General features: G+C 39.8%; 2 protein-coding genes across 4 annotated transcripts in view; one reads left to right on the top strand and one right to left on the bottom strand.

Moving 5' to 3' along the window:
* tbc1d32 (TBC1 domain family, member 32) overlaps positions 1 to 14,541 on the top strand; it is a 49,538-nt gene extending 34,997 nt beyond the window's left edge. For both annotated transcript variants that reach the window (XM_066707604.1, XM_066707608.1), the window contains exons 28-34: positions 390 to 473; positions 2,714 to 2,783; positions 4,729 to 4,844; positions 5,691 to 5,845; positions 7,553 to 7,693; positions 9,280 to 9,468; positions 14,091 to 14,541. In XM_066707604.1, the coding sequence (XP_066563701.1) occupies positions 390 to 473; positions 2,714 to 2,783; positions 4,729 to 4,844; positions 5,691 to 5,845; positions 7,553 to 7,693; positions 9,280 to 9,468; positions 14,091 to 14,210 (875 nt within the window). In that variant the 3' untranslated portion in view covers positions 14,211 to 14,541. The remainder of the gene's footprint in view (positions 1 to 389; positions 474 to 2,713; positions 2,784 to 4,728; positions 4,845 to 5,690; positions 5,846 to 7,552; positions 7,694 to 9,279; positions 9,469 to 14,090) is intronic.
* A 67-nt stretch (positions 14,542 to 14,608) lies between these two features.
* Positions 14,609 to 27,604, bottom strand: part of LOC136751858 (synaptotagmin-like protein 2) — a 62,142-nt gene continuing 49,146 nt past the window's right edge. For both annotated transcript variants that reach the window (XM_066707616.1, XM_066707622.1), the window contains exons 13-17: positions 24,957 to 25,118; positions 23,772 to 23,850; positions 17,997 to 18,096; positions 17,044 to 17,249; positions 14,609 to 14,972 (exon numbers count right to left, since the gene is read on the bottom strand). In XM_066707616.1, the coding sequence (XP_066563713.1) occupies positions 14,833 to 14,972; positions 17,044 to 17,249; positions 17,997 to 18,096; positions 23,772 to 23,850; positions 24,957 to 25,118 (687 nt within the window). In that variant the 3' untranslated portion in view covers positions 14,609 to 14,832. The remainder of the gene's footprint in view (positions 14,973 to 17,043; positions 17,250 to 17,996; positions 18,097 to 23,771; positions 23,851 to 24,956; positions 25,119 to 27,604) is intronic.

The following is a 27,604-nucleotide window of genomic DNA, read 5'->3' on the forward strand; positions in this document are numbered from 1 at the left end:
CATAATGCTTCGTTTAAGCTTCTTACATCAGTCATCAAGATTCATTATCTTCCATTTAAACAGATACATTGTGGATGAGTGTTGGTATGTATGAAATGGATTGCTACTCATTATATGATCTTTCAAGGGCATTCCATTGTTTAGTTGTTTTTTTTTTGGAAGGATAGCAGTGAAGCAAATGGAAATAGAGCTATTTGATTGTGGTTATTGAAATGCAAAACATACTTGCATTGTGCTTCTCTCTCTTTCTTTCTTTGTACATGAATAGCCAAAGAATATTGTTGATTACCATTGCATTTGCTATACTTAAGGGTGGATTTATCACTGCAACTTTACTTCAAACCCCTTTTTTATGTTTTATGATTTTTTTCTCTCTCTCCACTGTGCAGTTCTTGCTGATTTACTTGAAAAAGCTGTGATGAATCTCTCAGCCAATACATCCGAGTGCTTCTTCTCTCTGACAGAATACAAAGGTTAGTATTCAAACTAAAACTAAACCTAACACTTAGTTACAAAAATCAAATCTTCCAGGGCAAACATTTGCCCTGCTTTGCAGCCTTGTTATTTGGGAATTCATTTATTTTGATAAATATTGTTCATTAAACTATACTTATGTATCAGTGACATATTTTAACACTGGTTCAGCCCTGGCAAAGCTGTAAAGATTTAAATGAGTTATATTATTCAATAAAAGTGAATTTGTTGTTCTGGTAGGGAATGAAAGCTGTAACAAAGGAGCACAACTGACTGCCTTTGCTTCTATAAGAAAAAGGATGGTCTTGAATATCCAGCTGACCAAAACATTACCTGGCTACAAACAGAATTATTATAATAATATCAAAAACAGCCGCTGTGCACCATCCCCACTGGGGGTTTAATTTATTATAGAAATAACAACACTGAAAGGCTGTAATACTCTTCAGCTTTGTCATGCATTTTAAACACGACAATACGAAAAGCTGTCCATGCAGAGTTATCTGTTTGTACAGCAAGTTGAATCGGTAGAAGTAAGAAATAATTTAACAAGTATTTTGCAGCCCAGAATGCTGTTGTGGGGATTTCCAGTCGTATATCTGGAAGCAGGACTTCGTTCCCAGTTACTCCATGAAGGCACTGTGATACAGGAGGTAGAGAACTGATAAAAGTTGTGCGTCAGTTTCTATCTGTGATTGGACCCCTCTGCCTGATACACTAAACCCTGCCCCCTGGTCCTCCTAAACTTACAACTAGGGGTGGGATGTACCATGAGAAGAATCTCGAATGTCACATAGATTGCATAATTCTGTAACCTGTAAGTCACCCTGGATAAGGGTGTCTGCCAATGAATAAATAAATAAATCAGTCAATTAATAAATACAAATGTAAAATATAGTCCAGGTCCTGTAGTTATGTTCAGGGCACCCACATCGTGGAATGAGTTAGTAACAGAAATGGAACCCTCTTAAATCATACTGTGCCTTACGCTGTCTATGTTTTAGCTCTGACAACTTAATCAATAATATATATGCTTCCATTTTTCTTATTCTTTCCATCTTGTATTTCCCAGACCTAACACAAACATATAAGCTGCAGAGAAAGATAAGACTTTCAAAACTATAATGTCCGACAATGATTATTTTTAGAAATGGGTCTTAGATGGAAAAGATAGATTGTAAGAGAGAGAGACAGAGAGGGAGGGAGAGAGAGAGAGGAACTGAGAATGTTCTTTCTCACACACTGTCTCTTTGTTATTCTTTTAACCAGATGAACCACCAAGGGAGCAGCTGTCATAGTCCATTCAGTTCACTTCACTTAACTGCCCATATCATCTGTTGCTGTGATTGACGTTTCAAATTGGCTCCGTGATTTACTCCAGGCAGAACTTGCCATCTCTATGCTCTGCCTGATTGGCTGCAGTTTAACCCTTTCTGAAACCCAGAGACTGGGCTTCCATCAGGTGCACATGGTCAAAGGGCACTTGTGAGAAAGAACTGAGCACTTTTATCCCCCCATGGTAATTACAGGCTTTCTTTCGCATCTGATGATAATTACAGGAGCATGAAAGCACTGTCATGAGAGCGAGGTCTGTCAGTAATGGATGTTTTGTTACATGCTATGTATAACGTAAATTGTGGACATTGACTCCAAGGCTCCATACAGGCACCTTATTACAGTGGTTGTCACCTCACTGTGATTGCGGTTGATCGAGGATTCCTCAGCTGAAAATAAGTGGACCAGAAATTGTTCTGGAAAGTGTGCAATTCATTACTTTTATAGGAAGCATGATAATAACATAATGCAAGCCTTTGTATCAAACAGGTATGATTTTAATTGTACCTTATTCATAACCTGTCTCCAAATGATCTTTGTCATCTTTGCTTTTCACTCATTATACATTGATACTGCCTGATTTTATTGAAAATAATCCTTAGTAATTCTGCAAATATTTATGCATTTTTATTATTATTATTAACATCATTACTATTATTACATCATACTGTTCTCAAAATTGTTTACATATGTGTACTTGATCTATTTTAATAGCATTGATTTGAAGGTGATAACCGCATATTGGAATTCTTTTCCTAACTTTGGCTGCTGTTATTTGCATTTACTTCCAGTTATTTGTCTGCAATGCCTGGAAACGTGGACAGCACTGCAGTGGAGTGGTATTAATTAGGATGACGGTTCCTGACCTTCTGACGCTTGTCTGTGTTGCTTTATCTTTCGGTAGCGGTTGACAGCAGTGTGAAGAACCACAACCTGTCATCCTTGCAGCATCTGGGGATTAAAATGACTATCAGGTACTTTTCATACTTTAGTCGCAATATGATAATGTTATGTAAACCAAGCATCTGTATCAGTAAATGTAAAAGACGTAGCATGCAGATTGTGAAAGTGAGCATTTATTTTTAGAGATTTCTGATTGGGACAAAAAAATGCTTTAGTGTTCTTAGGTAATTTGAAACCCCAAAATAGTTTTCTGTCAGCTATACCTCTCTGGTAGCATTAGTCAGTGTGTTTAATTAAATTAGTATGACACAGAGAGAACCTTCTTCAAGCATGATCACACACAGAATGAAAGGACAAAGAACCCCAATATTTATATTTGAATGCCAATAAGACAGGGTTTTGAATTTTGCATCACGGACACCATAAAAACTAAAGCTAGCATTGTTTTCATAAACATATCTTTAAAAACATTTTTTGAGCTTTGAAATGCATGGTAACTTAAACTAGTATTCAAGTATACTCCTGTTTATGTACAGCATAAGGATGTCTGTATCGTGAAGAATTCAATGACAACTCAGCTGAGCATGACTCTACATACAAGTGATAATTAATGTATGCTACACTTCATGAGCCAATTAAGAGCCAAAGAGAAAGGAAATAGCGAGATTAGCACAGACACATTAAATATGAGCTTATTGATGTTATATACATATTACTTTTGTTTGCTATGGTGAATGTCGTGGGGGTGTATTCGTGTCATATTGGCCAAGCTTTCTGCACGTCCTGCATCTTGGTCTCCCAGTACCCTGTTGGGTCTCCACTCGCCCACACTGAGGAGAGGCAGAATTTTTAATGGTTTGCATTCTAGACAGATTTGCACAACTGCCTTTTTATTGGTCCTATATTTCCATATTGGCTTTACCCAAAGTTTCTTGTTAATATAACAGTTGCATCCTAGTTATGCCTTTTAATTAAAGGATCGGTAGCACAGTAGCACAGCACTCAGGGGAATGTTATGAGTGGGATCCATATATCTTCCATGCTGGAAATATATAATCGTTCACAGCTGTGAGTGAATGTATTGGTTCAAAGACAGTAGCTTTGAAAACATTGCATGACCTGCTCAGATTCCTGTCCTCAATCTCACACACCAATCAGGAGACTGGACAGACAGACTGATGCGGGATGCTATAATTCAATATCTTGTGTAACTTTGCACAGTGGGTTAAATCTGACTTGGAATAAGCAAAATTAGATCATTCTTGGTTGATGCAGAATGCATGTCTCTAAATGTGGGGTCTTTCTCATTAAGAAAAGAATAGAAAAGTGCGATCTCTGAACACAAACCCTGCTGTCTGCTACACATGATACATCAGTCATCTTTATTGTATAATTAAACAAATATCACATTAGACATCAGCATATCATCTACAACTTTCAGACTGTATGATGGCTTGTTTCTTTTCAATGTTTTTTTTATCATTTAAAAAAATCATGGCAGTAAAACTTCACAATTTCAAAGTAAAGTGGGTCTACATAGTTGCTAACTCCAACATGATATACACCTGCTGGCTGCTAACTGCGTTGTCACAGTGAGTTAATACATATTTTTAGAAAATTGAAGGATCAAATTAAATAATCTCCCTCTATCTGCTAATATAACAGTGCATATCAGAATGATGTGTCTCTTTCCCAGTTTTAGTGATGTGAGGCTGTTGTAGTTTTAGCACTGACACCAGGTAATTTAGAGGAAAAACAGAGTTAATTAATTGAAAAGTATCACATTAGACAGATAAGCTCGCTGCATTGCCAGCTGGGTGATAAAACAATGTCAGAGTGGCCTTATAGAAACCATGACCCTTAAATGGTGTGTTTTTGGAAAATAGAAATGTCACATAAAAAGTTAATGTTGAAGAGGAGCGAACTCTCTATTTATAACAATTGTTTGTGCTCATTAGTATAATTTAGATCAATGTACTATATAAGTTAATGCAGATATTGTTTGTTTGTGTTCAGGTATGGTAAGTACTTCAATCTGCTAAAGGATGAATCGGAACAGGATCTTTGTCTGCTGCTGAAACACTGCCAGAAATTCCTCCTCCAACAACAAGCAAAAATAAAGTCGCCACTTCGTATCCTTATAAATGAGTTTGCAACAGACATTAATTATAATTTAACTAGAGTTTAAATAAAAGAGAATCGTTATCTTACAAGGTAAGTAAATGAAGAACTGCTCTTAGCTTGCTTGTGCTGCCAGTATTTGAAATAAACACTGACAAATAATAATCTTAACTTAAAACATGAGCACCAACAACAGTAATATTACATTATTGTTGTTTTAGCAAATTGAATGCATGTTATATATGCATAATTTATTTATTTAGTTATGATCTGCTATCAACACAAACTTGACATGTTCTTTAACACTTCACACTGTATGTGCAATTTGTGGTGGCTAAGGCAATTTTAATGGTCTGTTTTAAAACCAGTGGGAATAAAACATCTTTCTCTTTAAACATGCGAGTTCAGAAGCACTTAAGGCAAACACTAGCACTGTGAGGCCTCTGAAAATAAAGGTCACACAAGGGTTCATGAATTCTGTATCATGTGCTTGTATAAAACTGTAGCATTGGCTTGAACCATATACATTGTGACTGTGTACCGAGCCCTTGGTTGAACCTTGCATAGCATTACCCTTCATACTGCAATTTGTATAAAAGTCAACCTCTGCTGATCACTAAAAAAACAGCCCCACTCAGTGTGCTGCTACAACCATGCTGTTAAAACCCATTGTTAAAGATCAATGATAAAGCTGACCTTTAAAGGCCAAGGAATAAAAAAAGCAATTTGTTTTCAGTCGCATCCCAACTCCAGCACGAGCATTCTGCCGTTCACGGGTGTCCACTGAGAGCAGAAACTTGTCTTGTCTGACATGAGCCGGATGCTTGCTGTCAAAGATCCTTGACTCTACTTTACAGGTTGTCTGCAGGGAGCCTATCCCGGCTACGACTGGTTTGCATCCTCTGTGTTCCTGATAATGTCTGGAGAGCAGGAGCGGGCATTAACATTTCTGCTGCGATTCTCCACTCTTCTTGTCTCAGCATTTTTGTGGCCGCCCAGACTACATGTCTCAGTGAGTTGTTAAGAGATATAGTGAATGAGAATAAAAGTTTTCTGTCGGGCTGATGGATGGAGTCAGGAGAGCACCTTTCCTGCCAGATTTACATTCAGCCTTAAGACTAATCACAGTGCGAGTACAGGGAGCCGAGCCGTCTCCAGGCAGACACTGAAAGTCTGTGTTAGCAGTAGACTCTGAACTTCCACAATCACTGTTAGTATTGCTACGGCTCATATAATTTTGCCAGGCGTTGAAAGGACAGTACAAAGCTGTTTGCAATGGGATATTACAATTTAAGAGCCTTCCAAAGACACCCCTCCCACAAAACAGAAGGCTGGCATCATATAATCTGTGCAAAACATTGTCAAGTATGAATATTTGTAATAATAGCATTTAATTTGGTGCAGCACATGTTTTTTATTTTCTTTTCTTTCTGGTACACAAGAAGGTTCCAAAACCTCAACCTTCATAATAATGCAACTTCAGTTAACAAGAGGTATTTATTTATTTAATAGTAAGTATCTTTAATGTATTATGCTGATATTTCAATAATCCTGTTGGTTCCTTTTTCTTTGCAAACTTTTTGACTTTTCCCCGCCTCTGGAAATGCAGCTGCTTATACAGTAGCAACTGTAACACAGAATTATTGAAACGGGAATGTTTATACACTTGAGAACAGGTTCACAGATTCCTGATCAGAGCTCTAACACTTTCAAATGTATTATATGTGCATCTAAAAGTAAACTAAGCACAGAAGTTAGCCCAGTGTTATTTTGCTGATGTTGTCAATGATGCGGACAGAGTGCTTACTTGTTAATTGATTGTACACAAAACATGCCCCCACACATAGACTCATACTCAGAAATTTGAAATAATAATAAGACACAATTTTGATACAATAAGTTAGATAACACACATAGTAGATCTGAAAAAACTGTTCCACAGCATGACGTGTTGCTTCAGTTGAATGAGTCACATGTCTGCACTACTTCTTTCCCTTGTTCACATCCTCATGAGTTATTGGGCTTATAAGTCACACGTCCAAGGCAATCACTTCAAAGGTGTCATTGGTACTAGGGATGGGTCCTCAGGGTGGCTGCCTGTTTGAAGCTACTAGAGGAATGCCGGGCTGTAACTCAGTGGCTGTGCTTTGTGTTGACGCCTCCCCTGCAGTTGCGAGAATCTTCGAACGGACAGCAGCTCTGAGGAATCATCCCAGCTGCACAAATGCACGCTTTCAATACGATGTGTAAAATTATGTGTAAAACTTTGTTGCAGTAGTCCTTTGCTATGTCTTTGTCAAAACCTTTGTGAATTTTAAATTCATGACTCAAACTCTCCTCTTTTCCAAACCTTAGAGAATCACTTACTTGAACCTCAGTATGAGATACACTTCAGACCAGGGATTATTCTGGTTTCTCTTTGAATTATTTCTCAAATATATATATTTTTTGTACTGTGGTGAGCGAAACTGAACACAATATTCTCACTATGATTTGGACATGAATTCCCTTAAATGCATCTATAATAATTATAATAAAATGTGTTCCGGTGTTATTGGTGTCAACTTGGTTTAGAGTGGTCCTTATATTTCCCTGTGGAAACTGGACGTCCTTCATGCTTGTGCTCGTGCTCATGTTCTGCTGGGTGTGTGACAGGCATGACCAGTGAAGTTCATGTTTTGAACAATACTTAATTTCCCCCCTTTTTATATTTTTTCAGATCCACCACCCTGTAGAGGTAGCGGCATCTGGTATCCACCCCATGTATTCCTGCACTGCTCATTATGTGGAGATGTTGCTGAAGGCAGAAGTGCCGCTGGTCTTCTCTGCCTTCCGCATGTCTGGATTCACGCCCTCACAGGTAACGCTGTCAGGTCCACACCGCAGATACAGATAAACGCTTGGCCACTGCAGGTCCTTGCACAGCCACCCTGAGCTGCCAGCAAGCTGGACCTGTCATGAAAGGGGGCAGCCTTAAATAAGAGTAACAGTACAGTAGACAGTACAATCACCAGGCAGGGAATGGGACTTGTGCCTCATGCAGGGCTTGGTGCAGCAGGCTGGTCATTCATCTTCAGGTATGATGGCCCTTGGGGAACGAAGGGCAGTTTCACTATTTTGAGTGGATACACGTTTTAATATGACAATGCCTTCTAGAAGTCCACTAAAACCACATGTAGATATAGATATATATCAGTATTTTATATTTTCTGAGTAGTCAGGTATAAAAAAATAATCTTTAACATCAAATAATTTGAAGCAGGTAAGACTGTTGTATGGGTATCTAATCAGCAAATATATTGGACCTCCACAAATACGGAATTTATCACAGTGGTTGTATTTTATTCCGTTGCATCATTCAGTTTGTCCAGCATTGTGGTTAGTTAGGTTAGTTCAGTTTTCATCTGCAAATATTTCAGAGCAATGAGGGGCTGACGAAGACTGGCATTTGCAGATGTGATCAGACTGAGTGACACTATCATCAGTAAAGGCTGTGATTGCGTTCCCTCCGAGCATCTAGTTTAAATTCCAATCTTGACTGACACTTGAAACGGATGATGAGGAACATTCGGTGTAAATTGTATTGCAGGTGGGGGGGTAGTAATACTACAGATGTGGACATGGCTCTGACTTCTATCAGTCTGGATGAATGCATACAGTAGAAAAATACTTTTTTTTCTCTCTTCTGGTGTAATTGAAAAATCCCAAAAGGGAAAGAAATGTATATTACCATCATACCTTCTGCGAAAAGCCATACAAGAAACTTCAGGTCATGCATTGTAAGGATTAAGGAAAAGAAGACTGATAACACCAGGTTCAGAACATACCCATCTCATTGTAACAAGCCTGGTGGTTTCTATTGGTTTGTACAAGATGAGAAAAAAGTTGTAATCAATTATACATCAAGAATTGAATTCATTTGTGTGGTTCAATGGCTTTGATGGAGTAGCTTAATACTTAATTATGGGATTATTGCTTAGTTCATTTATAAAGATTGTGCCTAAGTGTAAATATCACAGCTGAGCAGATATTCTGTTTTTGCTCACAGCTTATACAAAAAAAAAAAAAGATTTTGTGAATTTGTTGATTTATATCTGCACAGGCTTAAACAATTAGTTTACTCAACATCAACTGAATTAATTCTGACTAAATGGCATTAAGGGTTGACATTCATTGTGTGTGTTTGTGTCCTTGGGTTTACAGTGGAGATGCAGTCTTGCAGCTGTTATAATAGTCGCAAGTCAGCTGTAAGCGACTTTAAGGTGTTTGGTGACGTGTGCTCGCCAAGCGTGGTTAGACACAGCACAGCTCTGCAGACAGAGGAACATCTGCAGCTGATGGGGCTCTTCTCATATAAAAAGGCTGAAATATATTCTTAGGAATCCAGAGTTAATTGTTTTCTGAGTTATATTGCCGTCTCTGTATTTCATGGTCTTTCATTTTCAGATCTGTCAGCAGTGGCTCGGGCAGTGCTTTTGGAACTACTTGGACTGGCCAGAGATCTGTCATTACATCTGCGCCTGCATTGTCATGGGTCCTGACTACCAGGTGTATGTTTGCATTGCTGCGCTGAAGCACTTGCAGCAGGACATCCTGCAGCACACACAGACTCAGGACCTCCAAGTATTCTTGAAAGTAAGCATCTTATTGGGTTTGGGATTTGTCCCAAGATCATATGTTGTAATCGATGTGTTGAGTCTTGGACACAATACCTCAGGTGAGACTAATGTCCCTACTTGTTTTCCATTGCGAATCTCTCTTCGATATGAATTGAAGTTTGAAAGTTGCCCCAAACGCTGCCTTCAATTCTGTATCTTGGATTTCTGTATTATGTCCCTGGAACAATACAACATGCACCCTGCAATGTCATGATTTTGTGGTTAAAAAAACTAACAAAAACAAATCGGAAAGTTATTTTCTAGGTGATCTTGGTTGGCCATTTTGATCTCAACTAATGTCATTACTTGAGTCTCAGGCTTTGGTCATCCCAGTCTTGTGTCCAAGCCATTCTTGGTACCTTCTGTATGTGAAGTGAGGTTATAGGAGGGAGCCTGTCTTGAGACCAGCACAGATCCTTGCTTTTATCTTCCCTTCAGCCGCTCCTCCCCAGCTCTAGCACAGCGGCAGACTGAGGAAGTACTCTTGTTGAAATGCTTCAGGACCTTTTAGCCATTAGCTGCTCTCAGATACACAGCTCCCTGCTAGGGTAGTTCTGGAATTGGCAGAGCGCAGCAGGAACAGAGCAGATGAAGTTTCCTAATTCCGTTCTGGTTCCCTCAGCTCTAAAGTGATTTAAATAAGGGGTAGAGCATTTCCACACACTGGCACTAGAGCAGTGGTTCTTAACCTTTTTGCTTGCTTGCCACCCCTGCAGCGATCCATAGAAATCCTGCCCCCCCATCAGTTGGAGGTGTCATCTGTGGTGGGCAGGGGGGGAGTGATGCTGAGCTGCACTCTGTTATGCTGGGAGCTGCGTTGCTGCTTGGTTTTCTGAGAGAAAAAGAGCGTCAGATTGGATGTTGAGTGAAAATAAATGTCCACGTATCCATTTGAATGATATTGTAAAGCACTTCAGTGCGATTTGTCTTCTATTAGGGCTCCAGCGAGGGTTAGGGTTTCATATGTACAGTGAGCTGCCCTCTGATATGATGGGGGTTGTGTTTCTACTTGGTTTCCTGAGTGAAAAAGAGCCACAGATTGGATGTTGAGTGAAAATACGTTCTCATACAAGCACTGAGTGATATTGTAATGCAGTGGCTCTTAACCTTTTTGCTCACTCACACTTCCAGCAGCTATCCATGGCAATCCTGCACCCCATCAGGTCCATGTGGGTGGTGGGGGGTGCTGTTGCTGGGTTGTCGACAGGGGGGAGGGGGGTTTGCTGCTCCCCCATTTCAGAAACAGTTCTAAAAAAAAAAAAAAAGCCATGTTTCGCACCTGCGGGGGGTGCCAGCAGCCTGGTTAAGAAGCCCTGTACTGAGGGCTGAACTTCATATGCTTTTAGGATTTGTTTATACCATTTTGAACTCTTTCCTTGTGGAATACAATCACATGCTTATTAGTGTCAGACCCTGAAGTCACAGCCGAGATCTCCTTAAACAGCTCCTGGTGTTCATCTCGCAGAAAGGTCATTTCCATTTTAATAAATAGCCAATGATTCATTTCATGTGCTGTAGCAGAAATTTTACAAAACTATCTGTGCAGAATTATGTGATATTGCCATATGTTATGCAAAATATGTTCTCTTGAATTCTCCCTAATATACATAGTTTTTCCTGCCTAAACTTTCACACAAGCACAGCAGGCAGCCTGACTGTCATCAGTACAATCTTCTCAACAATAAATGATTTTGTCCCCACAAAACATCACGTTCTTATTCAGAGTTTTCGGTTTTTGCTTGTGAAATCTCCCCCTTGTGATCATCAGGAGGAATAATTGGGGATCCTAAACATTTCATCTTACAAATCACAGATTGAATCAGCAATGCATTTTCATTTGCATTAGTAAGAAAAATACATGATACATTTGCCTTAAGCAAAACGTGAATAAAAGAAGAATATCAAAATGTACTATTTAAGTTTGATGTGTTATTTTAGCCCAGGATATGAACTTCAAATAAGGAATAATATGGAGAAACTGAATGCTGTTGCCCACAGTTGGCTCTATGTGGTTCAGATAGATGTACAAAAAAGTAGTTTGAATGCTAAATGCCAGAGACTTCTTGATTGGCCAATCTCTACACAGACCATTCATCCAACACATCCTGTGGCATATTTAAAGTCATCTTTTTAAACGGTTCTTTTTTGAAAGAACCATTTGAAAAGGTCAGAAATGACATGTTTTTAATCTTTGTAATACCCAAACTCTCCAACTGGAGCTACCCAACTCCAATGGGGTGTCTCTATACTTCATCTAAATAAAGGGTAAAATGAAAATAACAAAATCTGAATGCCAGATCTAGGCCCGTTTCCAAAAGCTTTATTAATGGTAGAGTCAAGGGGATGCATTTGTTGTTGTCCAAATGTTGTGTGAAAACACATCATGATTAAATGGTCTTTGAATTTCAAATTTCACAACAATTCACTACTGTCACTACTTCTATCTCTCTTCATCTTTAACACCCCCCCCCCTCCATGTTAAAGGGCCTGGTAATAGACAGTGGTCTTTACAAACTAATTCTGCAACCAGCTAATGTATATGCACAGAGCTAGAGCTTCTCATTTTTGATTTCTCGGGTTAACAGCTGAATCCTGTCTGTAATTTTCTCCAGGACTTCGGAGCCGTAAGAGTGTGGTGCCGAGTTCTGCAGTGAGCCAAATGATTTGGATTTATTCAAACAGGCCATTGAGAAACAGCAATGCAAACCAGAATCCATTAAGGGAGGTGGGGGGATCTCTGAACAGTAGAGGGTATTTTACATATTAGGCAAGAAAATATTTTAAAATATGCATTTGAAATACATTTTAACACAACACATTAGGCAGATTTTGTGCTCCTATTCTCTGACAACATGATTGAACACACATGCGATTTAAAATCCACAGCCATGGAGCCAGTCTCCTGTTGGATATTTAAATTGGTTAAAAATGTTATTTTGAAGATCAGTGGAGCACAGTCTTGTGGCTGCTGGAAAATATAACATGTAGTGTTTAGCTCTGTAGGTCACAATCAGTATGCCTCTCTTTGTATTGCGAGCCATATTGTGTATACTCCAGGCGTGCTTGTTTAAATATTTAAATGTGGCAAAGAAAAACAGATTTCAAAACCCTACTTTTTTGTCATCTAACTGACCCTGATCGCGCTCCACGTGGAGATAGCAGTGCTGCGTTACATTTGCACTCACGCACATCACAGCAGCTACTCCTGTCTGAAGCGCTACGACAAAAAGAAAGTGTCATAAAACAAGCATGTGTGCGAACGGAGATGCGAGTAAACATGGTGCATTTTAATGTGTCATGTCATACAATTGGTCTTGTATTTAATCCTTTTTGGAGTGCCTCCTCTTTGTGGTATTCCTCTCTGCCCATTCATTCTGCCCAATGCCCTCGAACCCTAGACCCCCCCGGACTGGTCTGGAGCACATTATAGCGATATTAGGCAGGCTACCATCCTGCTGGATGCACTTGTATTATTCAGAGAAATCTGTGTGTAAGGGCTCTTGGTAATTTGAGTTCTTATGAACAGGTCTTAAACTACCAAGAACTCCTGCTAATTTTAAACCAACTTAAGTTGAAAAAAAAAGCTACTGACTCATGTTGAAGTTAGTGCAGTAATTTAAAGTTATGAAGAATTAAAATGAAATTTAACCTTGAAATAATGTTTAACCCATATCTGCATTACAGTCTCTTATGAAGGAGTAATTTACCTTGATCAGCTCCAGGAATTACAAAGCCTGCTCAGTAGCCAAGTGGAAATAGCCTGAATTGATTTGAAATCATTAATATTTATATAGAATTATTTCCGCTATGGAGAATTTTGTAATTTGATTTTCTTTTTTCTTTATCTTCAAAACTTGCTTTGTTGCAGATTACAATCTCCAACCTTCTTGTAGTTTAGACATTGTTATAAATATTACCAGATTTGTATTTATTAATCCTTTTTTCAAATTACGGCATGAACTTTTGGCAACTTTGAAATCTGCATAAAACAAGACAAAATGTTAGTGTAATTTTAAAGATTGATACTGAATCACTGACTACACAAATTAACCTCATTAAATTAATTTCTATTTTTATGCAAGTTCGGCTTCAGCTAATTGATTTCACGGATGTTCACATTTCATTATGCATTAAGTTAGCCAACTGATTTTAAGTTCTACAGGCTTCTTACATTACCATGGAATAAGCGTTACTTTTTTCGGCCACGTATAGGTTACTAGAACACAGTGACCCTGCAGATGCCAATCGTTTTCATCAGCTTGATTTGAAAACATTAAATAATACTCAAGTGAAACTGTGTGTGTGGAATGGCAAATTGTTCAGTTGTGTCAGTGCACACTGTAGCGCGCCCTCGTTAAAGGCAGCGGTGACTCGATTACTGGTACTTTTAACCAGCATCTCCGCTGACTGTCAGTCTTTGTGGATGGCTGATGCATGGATTCCCCCCTGCTGTGGCACCGCACTGTCTCACTGAGGCCTGACTCAGGTAGTGAGCGCACTGTCTGTGCTGTGAGAACAATGCCATTTCACCTCCAATACATCTCCTTTTGACAGCTATATAAATAACATTTCTCAATGTATTCTTTGTTATTTAAACAGGAAGAACCGATCCACGGTTTCCAAGTGAGTAATTACTTGGAGTACATGGAGGGCCTGGAGCGCCGCTACAGAGCCGTGCTGCTGACAGACATGAGGAATATCAAACTGAAACTTTCATAGGTTAAACTGGATTATTGAAATGCCAGGCTGCTGCCCTGGAGCTCAGTGACCCCTTGGAAGTCAGGACCAGCGTGGGGTTGTTTGTTTTGCATTCCTCCCCCTCAAGTCAACAGTCTTTAGTACACATTTATTCTCGTGTGTGTGAGTGAGTGATTGTGCTTCTATTTTTGTAACTAATAATATTATTAACTGACTGATGCAAAGCTTAAGAAAATACTGTATTACTGTGTAAAGACTGAAGTTTGTTCATGTGTCTGCTTATTTAAAAGTGAAATCTCACGCACTGTTTTTCATATGAAGGCTAGCATCTTGATTAAATAAATTAAACTAATGCCTTTGCATTCATTCTTCTTTTATAACTTTCATAATATGTCAAACTAGCCTGAGCAGAAAGACAATGTTGCCATTTTGCTGTGAAGAACTTTATTGAGTGGAAAAAGTGGAACATATGTTTTTTGTTTTATCAGATGCATTTTTTACACATTATTTTCATTATAATTAATATTTTACTACTTTTCCCCCACAAAACCTTACCTTATCTATAATTCAAGTGACACGTGCACATACAGAGCAATAGCAGAGCTTGTGAAACAATACCGAGGCTCGCTCTCTGGAGCAGATGCTACCCTGTTTTGGCCATGGACGGCCGCAGGGGGAGCTCTTTCTCCACCCACTTACAGGGGTTGACCAGCATGTCCTTCCACAGGTCGGCCTCCTGAGCCGCAGAATCCATCCAGTCCACAGTCTTCCCGTAGCTCTTCCCTGCAACGAAAGGGAAGCAGACATGTTTGTGTGCCATTTCTAAAGCCTTCTGAGAACGCAGTTCCCTGTCTGAGCAGCAACATGATTTCCTTTGTGATTGTCATGCACTTTAGATCTTCTTTTATTTGTTTATTAATCAAGTGATTTCCTGAAACACAAAAAAAGACTTAAAGATATGAAACCTGTTCATCAAAAATTGTTTCAAAAGTGAAATTTCAAAGCAATTTAAAATCAACATCCCTGAAACTGACAGCACTTCATATATTGATGCTTCTTAGGCCAGGCTAATCAGGATGTACTGTGACATTTAGAGTGGGACATAAACCAAGCAAACAAACATACAACACCATTACCCACAACATCAATCCCCCGATACAGCCTAGAATACCCTAGAGTCAATTCATTCTCAACAATGACTTGTTTCTTGTTCCCGTGCCTTCAGAGCAGCACCTGTCAAGTAAGGATGAGCTGGAGTTCAAGGCTTTTGTTTTGTTTTTACTTTCTGTACAATATTGTAGAGAAAATGAAATCCACTTTTCATAATCAGTACAATATTTCTAATGGCACTCTGTACATATGAGCCCATATTCCCGAGCCCTTGGTAAGAATGAGATTAATGCTGTTTAGAAGACGCAAGCAATCTTCATCAGGCAGTACTTACTGCTTGTGTTCATTTGTCTTCAGAGCGTTTTAAGACGGGCTACCATTGCGACAAGCTTTCATTAGTAAACAGTCCCACTCTTCAAATTGTAGCCGTTTGTGATTCATAAACATAAATAATGGATGTGATCATTAAAACATTTAGTTTCTTTCCCAAAACAATAGAAAAATATAATTAGGGGTGTTTATATGCGACGGCAGCATTTCTAAATGGGCTGCAAACATAAAAGTGCACACGGTTATGGAAAAACATTTGTACAGCAATAATAATGAAAATAATTTTTTATACTACATATTCTAATATATTTATGACTGACAGTATTTGAGAAAAACAGTTTTAAATGCATTGGATGGTTCTTTTGTGAAGCACATTTTTAAATTAATCATTTAATGACTAAATTAATTGACATGATTTCACCTTAATGTGTTTTATAATTACATTACGTTCCATTTGTTTTCATAACAACAACTGACTGCATTGTCCCGCGCAACGTGTAAATTAATGCATGCGTTGGGTTTACAGAGTAGGAGTCAAACATGATGATTAAGTAATTACTGAAAACTTGTGTTTGCATCAATCATCTTTCCACAGTTTAGGACTATAAATGATGTAAAGATCATTCATGTAGAGTATAAATTATTACATTTAACGTGTTCATTTTTGTATTACAAACCATCTTCCATCAGTCACACTTTAACTATTCATTTACTGAATGGAATGAATGCCACACCACATTCTTACCAAGTCTGAAACCATGGACACATCTTTGTAAGATATAGTATAGATAATTGGTTTTTTAAAATCCTTTCTTTCCATCTCAGTTTCTTGTGCCTTTGCCAGCCTCAGTAATGTGCAGCTGTTACTGAGCAGCAGATCAGGTTTTCTGCTACTGTTCTGTGTAATCTGCCTTGTGGTTTTATGGTAAATGGGCTGCTGCTTGGCTGGAATGCAAGCTTGGCACTTCTCCGGGGCTCATCCGGGGGCCCCGGCGTGCTCCCTTTAGGCGACGCACGACAATCCAGAGTAAGAAGCATTGGATCTCGGATGCGCCCTCTGGGGTTCAGGTAGAGATTTCCCTGCTCTGGCACTAAAGCAGCACAGCAGTTGAAATTGTGTATCACTCACAGGGGTGACCAGCCCTCCGCTGCACCCTGCAGCCCAGACAGCCTGGCATGGCTCTCCTTTGTCTCCAGACCACCTGATTCAGTGCAGAATTGCAATGGCAGGTCAATTTGGAACAGTCTGCTCTTCCAACTTTATGGCAAAGAAACAAAAGAGCTTCAGTTGCTCTTTTCAGGTACCTACTGCCACATCTCATTACACAGCTGGCCGTAAGCCACTTTAATTACTATTGTTCTTTTAAATTCATATCTGAACTGAGTAAACCCACAAAGCAAGCGGCAGCGGTACCTGTTCCCAGGCTGAGCCGCACCCCTCCGAGGAACTGGTTGGTGAAGGTGTCGTGGTCCCAGAGGGTCAGCTCACAGCAGGCCTCTCTGATCTCGTCGTGGCGGAAGCCGTCGTACACCATGGTGTGATTGTAGGCGGGGTGCTGATCCTTCTTCACCACTCGCGTCTTCTGCCTGCTCTTCTTACTCGTGTCTGGTAGAACATAACTGGGGAAAAGCGTTAAATTAAGAAACAGCATTGTTGGCCACCGCAGATCCACCAAAGCGCCACTCTGAGATGTTAAGTATCAACGAGAAACAAAACTGGCTGAACTCATGTTGGTTGCTTAAGCTCTTCATGAAGAGAACAGTCAGTGTCCCAACTTCTCATTCATGTATCGGTTTGAGAAGTTGGATACTACCTCCTGTAGGATGGTACTTTCTGAATACCAGAAGCAACAGTGAAATATTTTAAAAGTAGACTAACTTCCAGATCAAACTGTATATCAAAAGCCATGTAAGTTTACATTAAAAAGTTTGATTTTAAAAGATACTGTTTCTTTGACTGTTTGTCCTCAGAAATGACACTATCCTGAATTTACAAAACCAAAATAAATGCCTTTAATTATATGCTTTTTCTTATATGCAGGATTCCAGTCAGCAAAAAACAGAAACTCAAAACTGCCAGCCTAGACTACAACATCAGCAGCAGCAGCAGAGCAGCTTTTCCAGAAGTATATGCTGTGTGCAGCACTTCAGATCCCAGACGCTGGGGTACTGTAACCCTTAAAACACTGCGTCACACACTTTTTTTTTTTTTTTTTTTGTAAAAGTACATAGACCTGCACATTGCCTTGGGACTCGAGGCTCCCAGAGATCCAGCGAAAGCTCCCAGTCCTTGGACAGAAGGCACCAAGATCAATACTATATTAATCGTACTGGAGCTGAAATCTGCGTAGAAGGCTTTTTTCTTACCACTTTACAAATGAGTCGACACCACTGGGTTTCAGCTTTTGCAGGTTTCTTGCTTCTTTCAGCCAAATGTGGAGTTCCCCAGTGAGAGGTTTGGCACCACCTGTAAAAGTTACATTTTATAAATTAAAATGTCCAAGAATAATAAGTTGTACCATTCCACCCAACCAATCAAGAAACTTTGAAATCAATCAGAATTCAGAAGCTTATAAACAAGTGGCCGCCAGTTGTCCATAATAAACAACATTATCATCATTATTAATAATAATAATTTATATTTCAGTCTTGCGACAAGTTATAAAAGGTTAAAATGCTGTTACATTATTGAATAGGGCTCTGCTCGTCTATACTATATTATTCAACATAATCAATGAGCCACAGAAAAGAGATTTTTTTATGCACATTCTTTGAGAACATTTTTCCACATCAATAATTACCAATATGTCATGCCAATATTAATATATTAATGCAACAGATTCAGGAATGAACAGAGATCCTCCAGAGAACGACCACTCACAACATCAGGCACAGCTTATAAAGATGCCAGAGGACTGAACAGAGTAATGACTGGGTGTGTAAACATTTGAATGTCCTCTCCACAGAAATCAATAGATTGGTAAGCAAATATTTACACAATTCCCCATCGTGACTGAATTCAGTCGGCTGGGATCTTCAGTTTTCTCTGGGCTGAATCAGTGCTCAACAAACCTCTACGAAGACGACATTGACAAATATGTAGGCCTATAGTTTAATGAACAATATTTATTAAGGTAAATTAACCACTAAACACATAAAGTGATTCAAATGAAAAGTGTGAATACTGTCAACTACCAGAGTGTGTATTTATATATTTATATATATATATGTATATATATATATATATATATATATATATATATATATATATATATATATATATATACGCACATACACACACTAATCAGCCATAACATTATGACCACCTGCCTAATATTGTGTAGGTCCCACTTTTGCCACCCTAAGTCCTGTAAGTTGCGAGGTGGGGCCTCCATGGATCGGACTTGTTTGTCCAGCACATCCCACAGATGCTCGATTGGATTGAGATCTGGGGAATTTGGAGGCCAAGTCAACACCTTGAACTCGTGATTCATCAGACCAGGCCACCTTCCTCCATTGCTCCGTGCTCCAGTTCTGATGCTCACGTGCCCATTGTAGGCGCTTTCGGCAGCGGACAGGGGTCAGTATGGGCACCCTGACTGGTCTGCGGCTACGCAGCCCCATACGCAACAAACTGCGATGCACTGTGTGTTCCGACACCTTTCTATCAGAACCAGCATTAACTTTTTCAGCAATTTGAGCTACAGTAGCTCGTCTGTTGGATCGGACCACACAGGCCAGCCTTCGCCCCCCACGTGCATCAATGAGCCTTGGCCGCCCATGACCCTGTCACCGGTTCACCGCTTTTCCTTCCTTGGACCACTTTTGATAGGTACTGACCACTGCAGACCGGGAACACCCCACAAGAGCTGCAGTTTTGGAGATGCTCTGACCCAGTCGTCTAGCCATCACAATTTGGCCCTTGTCAAAGTTGCTCAGATCCTTACGCTTGCCCATTTTTCCTGCTTCTAAAACATCAACTTTGAGGACAAAATGTTCACTTGCTGCCTAATATATCCCACCCACTGACAGGTGCCATGATAACGAGATTATCAGTGTTATTCACTTCACCTGTCAGTGGTCATAATGTTATGGCTGATCGGTGTGTGTGTATATATATATATATATATATATAAATCAAGATGTGCTTTAAGTGTAGACTTTCATCTTTAATTTGAGGGTAGTTACATCCAAACTGGGTGAACGGTGTAGGAATTACACACATTTATATATGTGGTCCCCCCAGTTGTAGGGGTTCAAAAGTATTTGGACAAACTTACATAATCATGAATTAAATTGTGAGTTTCAATACTTGGTTGCAAGTCCTTTGCAGTCAATGACTGCCTGAAGTCTGGAACCCATAGACATCACCAGATACTGGGATTCTTCCCTGGTGATGCTCTGCCAGGCCTGCACTGAAGCTGTTTTTAGTTCCTGCTTGTTCTTGAGGTGTTTTTCCTTCAGTTTTGCCAGATAGCAAAAACATTAGGTGTGGCCAAATCAACTATTTGGTACATTCTTAAAAAGAAAGAACGCACTGGTGAGCTCAGGAACACCAAAAGGCCCGGAAGACCACGGAAAACAACTTTGGTGGATGACAGAAGAATTCTTTCCCTGGTGTTGAAAAAGCCTTTCACAAGTTGGCCAGATCAAAAACACCCTCCAAGAGGTAGGCGTATCTGTGTCCAAGTCAACAATCAAGAGAAGACTTCACCAGAGTAAATACAGAGATGTAAACCACTGGTAAGCCCCCAAAACAGGAAGACCAGATTAGAGTTTGCCAAAAAACATCTAAAGAACCCTGTACAGTTCTGGAACAACAACCTATGGACAGATGAGACAAAGATCAACTTGTACTAGAATTATGGGAAGAGAAGAGTATGGATCATGGATCATGATCCAAAGCATACCACCTCATCTGTGAAGCATGTTATGACATGGGCATGTATGGCTGCCAAGGGAACTGGTTCCCTTGTATTTATTGATGTGACTGCTGACCAAAACAGCAGGATGAATTCTGAAGTGTTTAGGGCTATATTATCTGCTCAGATTCACCCAAATGCTTCAAAACTCATTGGACGGCACTTCACAGTGCAGATGGACAATGACCTGAAAGCAACCCAATAGGCGAAGAAGTGGAATGTTCTGCAATGTCCGAGTCAATCTCCTGACCTGAATCCAATTGAGCAGCATTTCACTTGCTGAAGACAAAACTGAAGGCAAAACGCCCCAATAACAAGCAGGAACTAAAGACAGCTGCAGTGCAGGCCTGGCAGAGCATCACCAGGGAAGAAACCCAGCATCTGGTGATGTCTATGGGTTCCAGACTTCAGGCAATCATTGACTGCAAAGGATTTGCAACCAAGTATTGAAACTCACAATTTAATTCATGATTATGTTAGTTTGTCCAAATACTTTTGAGCCCCTACAACTGGGGGGACCACATATATACATGGGTGTAATTCCTACACCATTCACCCAATTTGGATATAACTACCCTTAAATTAAAAATGAAAGTCTACACTTAAAACACATCAATTCCATTGTGGTGGCATACAAAATATGACAATTGCGTCATTGTCCAAATATTTATGGACCTAACTGTATATACATACACACACACTTTTTTCACCTTTTGTTGTGTCAGTTACAGGGGGATGTAGACTTTCTAGGCACTGTATAAGTATATATATATATTATATATATAGCACCCTGTAGGTACCAATCCAGCACATTGTACAGTCCTGGGAAGAGGTCAGATTGGTCCAATTAAGTTCAATTAACTAATTAACAGCTCCAATGGCATGAAAACAGAAATGTGTCAGCCCTGGAAGGATGGATTTGAAAAACGTATTGCATTTAGAGTGCTGTGTCCAGCCCTGAAGGACACTACACAACACGGTAAGCTGCTCATTTCACCCGCCCCCCTCCCACACTCTGAGGGGTGGCACCTGTTTGAATGGTTACATACACTCACCTAAACGATTATTAGGAACACCATACTAATACTGTGTTTGACCCCCTTTCGCCTTCAGAACTGCCTTAATTCTACGTGGCATTGATTCAACAAGGTGCTGAAAGCATTCTTTAGAAATGTTGGCCCATATTGATAGGATAGCATCTTGCAGTTGATGGAGATTTGTGGGATGCACATCCAGGGCACGAAGCTCCCGTTCCACCACATCCCAAAGATGCTCTATTGGGTTGAGATCTGGTGACTGTGGGGGCCAGTTTAGTACAGTGAACTCATTGTCATGTTCAAGAAACCAATTTGAAATGATTCGACCTTTGTGACATGGTGCATTATCCTGCTGGAAGTAGCCATCAGAGGATGGGTACATGGTGGTCATAAAGGGATGGACATGGTCAGAAACAATGCTCAGGTAGGCCGTGGCATTTAAAAGATGCCCAATTGGCACTATGGGGCCTAAAGTGTGCCAAGAAAACATCCCCCACACCATTACACCACCACCACCAGCCTGCACAGTGGTAACAAGGCATGATGGATCCATGTTCTCATTCTGTTTACGCCAAATTCTGACTCTACCATCTGAATGTCTCAACAGAAATCGAGACTCATCAGACCAGGCAACATTTTTCCAGTCTTCAACTGTCCAATTTTGGTGAGCTTGTGCAAATTGTAGCCTCTTTTTCCTATTTGTAGTGGAGATGAGTGGTACCCGGTGGGGTCTTCTGCTGTTGTAGCCCATCCGCCTCAAGGTTGTACGTGTTGTGGCTTCACAAATGCTTTGCTGCATACCTCGGTTGTAACGAGTGGTTATTTCAGTCAAAGTTGCTCTTCTATCAGCTTGAATCAGTCGGCCCATTCTCCTCTGACCTCTAGCATCAACAAGGCATTTTCGCCCACAGGACTGCCGCATACTGGATGTTTTTCCCTTTTCACACCATTCTTTGTAAACCCTAGAAATGGTTGTGTGTGAAAATCCCAGTAACTGAGCAGATTGTGAAATACTCAGACCGGCCCGTCTGGCACCAACAACCATGCCACGCTCAAAATTGCTTAAATCACCTTTCTTTCCCATTCAGACATTCAGTTTGGAGTTCAGGAGATTGTCTTGACCAGGACCACACCCCCAAATGCATTGAAGCAACTGCCATGTGATTGGTTGGTTAGATAATTGCATTAATGAGAAATTGAACAGGTGTTCCTAATAATCCTTTAGGTGAGTGTATATCAGAATAACATGACAACAAAACAGCGGGTCTCAGACATCTGTGGGAAAGGGCACTGACAGCCAGCACTGCTATGTGCTCAGTGAATTGCAAAAGAGGCCTGGAGTCTGCAGACATACTTAACAGACTTTCATACTAGCGATACACCAGTGAACACAAAGTTAAAAAGGGTCCTTAGAGCAACCTGTAGGTATGCAGCAAGAAATGAAATCATTAGCAAGCAATTGTGTGGCAGAGCCCTCCAGCTCTTAAGAGAGATTCTGTTTTTGCTTCATTTGTTCTCCGCCAAAGCAGTACAGCGGGATGGGAAGCCAGACTTTTAAATGTACTGAACTGCATATTTTTAGAAATGTTTTTCATTGTGGATTTCTCTCTCCCACTAGCACACATTAAACTGGATATAAGGGCCCTGATGTATGTGAGAGAATGAAGCAATCTATACAAAACATATATTCCCATCAATTCTCTCTCTCTCTCGCTATATATATATAGCATTGTTACAGACATTTATAGTAAGTTGAAAGTACTCATACCCTTCACTTGCAACAGTATTATTCTGTGGATCATTTAGTTTAATACATATTGTTAATTAAAATATACTTATTTATCCATAACATCCTTTCTGAGTTTGCCGAGTATTAATTCAGCCTACAGAAAGCACTTCTGACTGCTGGTGATGCTGCATTGTTGTATATTACTATTTTAAATTGCAATGCAAAATGAGGCAATAAATCATTCATCTCACTCACTCACGCACATACAAAGTTTTTGCAAGAAAAAGTTTTCTGTCCATGTTTTAATCACCTCTTATTAAGCAGTGAAAACCTAATTTATCTCTGCATGACAACAGAACACCTGCCTGCACTGTCCACCAGCACATTGCAATTACATTAACAATACAGGCCCGAGCCAGGCTGCGGCTGGAGATTATCTGCATCCAAACATTACCCATTGATCCGGCTGGAACATATTTCAGCGCTACAGTCAATTGTCCTCGAATGCCGAGTTGGTCTGGAGTTTCAGGAGTCTGCAACAATAAAATGTGTGCATTAGGGCTCAATTCAAATGCATTAGGGCACAATTCAAATGCATCAGGGTACAAATTAATGTTTGCAGTACACAGAGAACATCACAAAACCGAAAAAAAACAAGAATGAGAACTGACCATAATCTGTGAAATAAACAGTGGAATAAAATGCCCAGGTTGTAGTTACTAATGCAGGAGTGGGAATAAGATTCCCATTGTGTAGTGGTTTGATTTGTGTTTTTGATTTTGATTTCATGAACTACTTTAAAAACATACAGAAATAAATAGATAGGAACTAAACTAACAAAAGCACAACACAATGTATAGAAAGAGCATTGTACTGCTGCTTATGACTGAAAAAGATGCTTGGACTTGTTGACCAGTTGTGCTGCGATGAACTGACAGCACTGAAAGCTTACATACACTGGAGAAAATGGCAGAGGTCATGTGACTTAGCACAAGTAGAAGACTGTGTGTGTCCACAACTGGTGAACAATCGGTGGGGATGTATTCAGCTCGGTGGTCTGTGGCCTATGCACTTATTCTGTGAACACTCAAGTTAAGGTTTGTAAATCCAAAGCTACAAAATCCATAAAGTGTTTACCGTTACAGTAAAATCACTTAAATTCCTTAAATTAAATTCCCAGCCTCAGACCTGCTTATCAATCGTAATTTGAAAACACAATATGTGATTTCAGGTTTACATTAGTTCCATCGATTAATTCACTGCCTATCAATCAATCAATCTACCAATCTATCTACAAACAGAAACAAAGTTCTGTAATTGTAATTTAGGATTGCCAGCTGTGTCAAGGTTTTGATTTGGCCCATCTTCCAGTGTATTTAAGCCTCATATTTTACAAAACACCAACCAGGGTCAAGGTGCAGGTTTGTGGGTTGATTTGTGGGTTAGCGCAATTCCTAAATCAATTAGCCCAAAGCTGCAGAGCTCTGGTTCTGGATCATACCAGACTGCGGCAAAGCCAGTGAACTTTCACCTGCGATGCCTCATCTTATACAATGGCCAGTTTGCAGGACACAGTATCCTGGTCACCTGCAGAGCCCCATAGTTCAGTGAGTTTATAAATTCCCGTGTCTGGGTTTACCTTTGGCTGCAAGCTGTACCAGGCCAGATCCTCCTGTTTCCAGTCCCACGTCTTCAGGTCTATTTCAACTTCTCCAAGGAAGGCATTTCGACCAAGAGAGTCGTTGTGCCACACAGACAGATTTAAAGTCCTGGTTTGCAGCTCCACTTTGTCAATCTTGTACTGGAACAGAAGGGTGGCAGGAGGATGTGATGTGAGGACTGTACAGTCCTAAAGAGACACGTGCCCCTGATGTGAGGGCTGTACTCCCCAGTATGATCCCTGCTACACTATACACGTGGGAATCTGGACTGAAGATGGCAATGCAAGCCACTGTCGTAACGACGGTGGTTAGAAAGAATATATTTATTATTTCCACCAGGTAATTAAATTATTCAGGAGAAGATATACTGAGTTACAGCAATACACAAACCCAAAGGAAAGAGAGCACACAATGAACATTTCAGCTGTAGAAATAAGTGGAAAAATTTACTGCAAAAAAGAGATAAATATTAGGATACTCCGATAATCGGGTAAAAGACGCTCTTTATCATAGTGCGTGAAAGTGAGAGATTTAACCTTTAAAGAGTGGGGGAAGAAAAGGATTAAGGCCAAGTTTAGGAGTAAAAATATGACACGAAAGATTAATGATTTATGCAGAGTGTGAATGGTACAACACCACTCGCCATGACAACCTTGTAGCAGCGAAGCAAACAACTACAGCTTAGTCCTCCTGCTGTTATTAATCATCGTGGACCCCCTGCACACCAGCCGGGGTCTCCCGAGGAAACGATCACAAGACTCACTGATGTGAATTAGCAGCTCTCTCGGAAACGTGCAGCACCAGCCCGCTGACGGAGCAGTTCGAGATTAGGGCAATAACCATAAGGTTTAAATCCTGATCTTAAATCCATAAAGGATTTTAAGATCAGTTGTCTACCTCCCACAGGGTTGCCTGTCACTTTTTCCGAGTTGTGCAACATTTAGCTCACACCTGCCATTATTGATTAAAAATATAAGAATTGTATTTACTTGAGTCTCCAAAATCACTGAAGTTTTAATGCTCTTTATAATTTGCAAGCAACCATAATTTGTTTAAAACATTCAAAATAAAAGTAAGCAATCTACAGGTGTACGGTAAGGAATGCATAAACAATATATTTATTTTGTATACTTGTTATATCTTTCAGCAACTGCTGAATAATGCATTTCTAATATTACCATAAATGTCACGACCATTGCATGTTTTGAAAGCCCTCATTATTCTTATCCAAGCAACATTCTGATTAAGACTAATTATAAAGAAAAAAAAATAAGTTTCTTTCTATTTCCCTCTTTTCTTTCCTGATCCTTTTCTTAACATCTCTTTGCATCATATTCTTTGTATTTTGTTTTGTCTCCGTCCCCTTTGTATGCGCTATACAACATTTTCTTTCTCTTGATATTTTTTTGCATACCTCTATTAAACCATTTTGGCCAGTGTTTTTTGGTCCTCAATTTTTTGGGACAAATTCCTCCTGAGCCTCAAGTAGTATATTCTTAAAATATACCCATCCATTTTCAACTGACTCTGTATCCAATGTGCTCCAGTCTACCTCTTCTAAGTGTCGCCTCATACCTTCAAGGTTTGCTTTTCTAAAATTGTAGACCATTGCTTTAGATGTGGTCCTTGTTTTTTTGAAAGAATGCCTCAAAGCTAACCATATTGTGATCGCAGTTTGCCATTGGTTCTCTAACTAGTGTCCCTCTGACTCTGTCTTGGCCATTTGAAAAGATCAAGTCAATGCATGCGCTCTCTCTGGTTGGTTCCCTGACAAATTGAGTTAGAAAGCAGTCATTTACCATCTCAACCATTTCTATTTCTGCTTCTGTAGTCCCAACTGGGCTTTCCCAGTCTATGTTTGGGAAATTACTACATGCAGTCCTGACTACACTGTACGATGCAACATCTTTCTGAATATCTGAGTTTGGTGGTCTGTAACACACTCCTACCACTAATCCTCCAGATCTTTTATTCAAAAGTTTAACCCACAAAGATTCTGTTTCATTATTAGGATCTAATTTGAATTCTTCTAACTCAGTGTCATTTCTGGAACATCTCCCATTGTCAGAGCTCCCTGCCCCCCTGGTCCCTAGTTTACGAGATTCTCAATTACTCTGCACACATAGTCAGGTTCATAAATATTTGGACAGTGACACAATTGTCATCATTCTGGCTCTGTACGCCAGACTTTCATCTTTAATTTGAGGGTAGTTACATCCAAATTGGGTGAACGGTGTAGGAATTACACCCATTTTTATATGTGGTCCCCCCAATTTTAGGGGCTCAAAAGTATTTGGACAAACTTACATAATCATGAATTAAATTGTGAGTTTCAATACTTGGTTGCAAGTCCTTTGCAGTCAATGACTGCCTGAAGTCTGAAACCCATAGACATCACCAGATACTGGGATTCTTCCCTGGTGAAGCTCTGCCAGGCCTGCACTGCAGCTGTCTTTAGTTCCTGCATATCCCATGGGCGGGTTTACAACCAGCTAATACAGACTGTCTAACCCACTGCTTGTAAGGATTCAACTGTTCTCAGTGATCTGCACGATTACAATTTCTACTATATCTACATGAAAACCTTAGGGTAAAAAAAATTAAATGAAACGAACCCCAAGAAATA

The sequence above is a fragment of the Amia ocellicauda genome, chromosome 1, assembly GCF_036373705.1.
Source record: "Amia ocellicauda isolate fAmiCal2 chromosome 1, fAmiCal2.hap1, whole genome shotgun sequence".
Classification (NCBI taxonomy): Eukaryota; Metazoa; Chordata; class Actinopteri; order Amiiformes; family Amiidae; genus Amia; species Amia ocellicauda.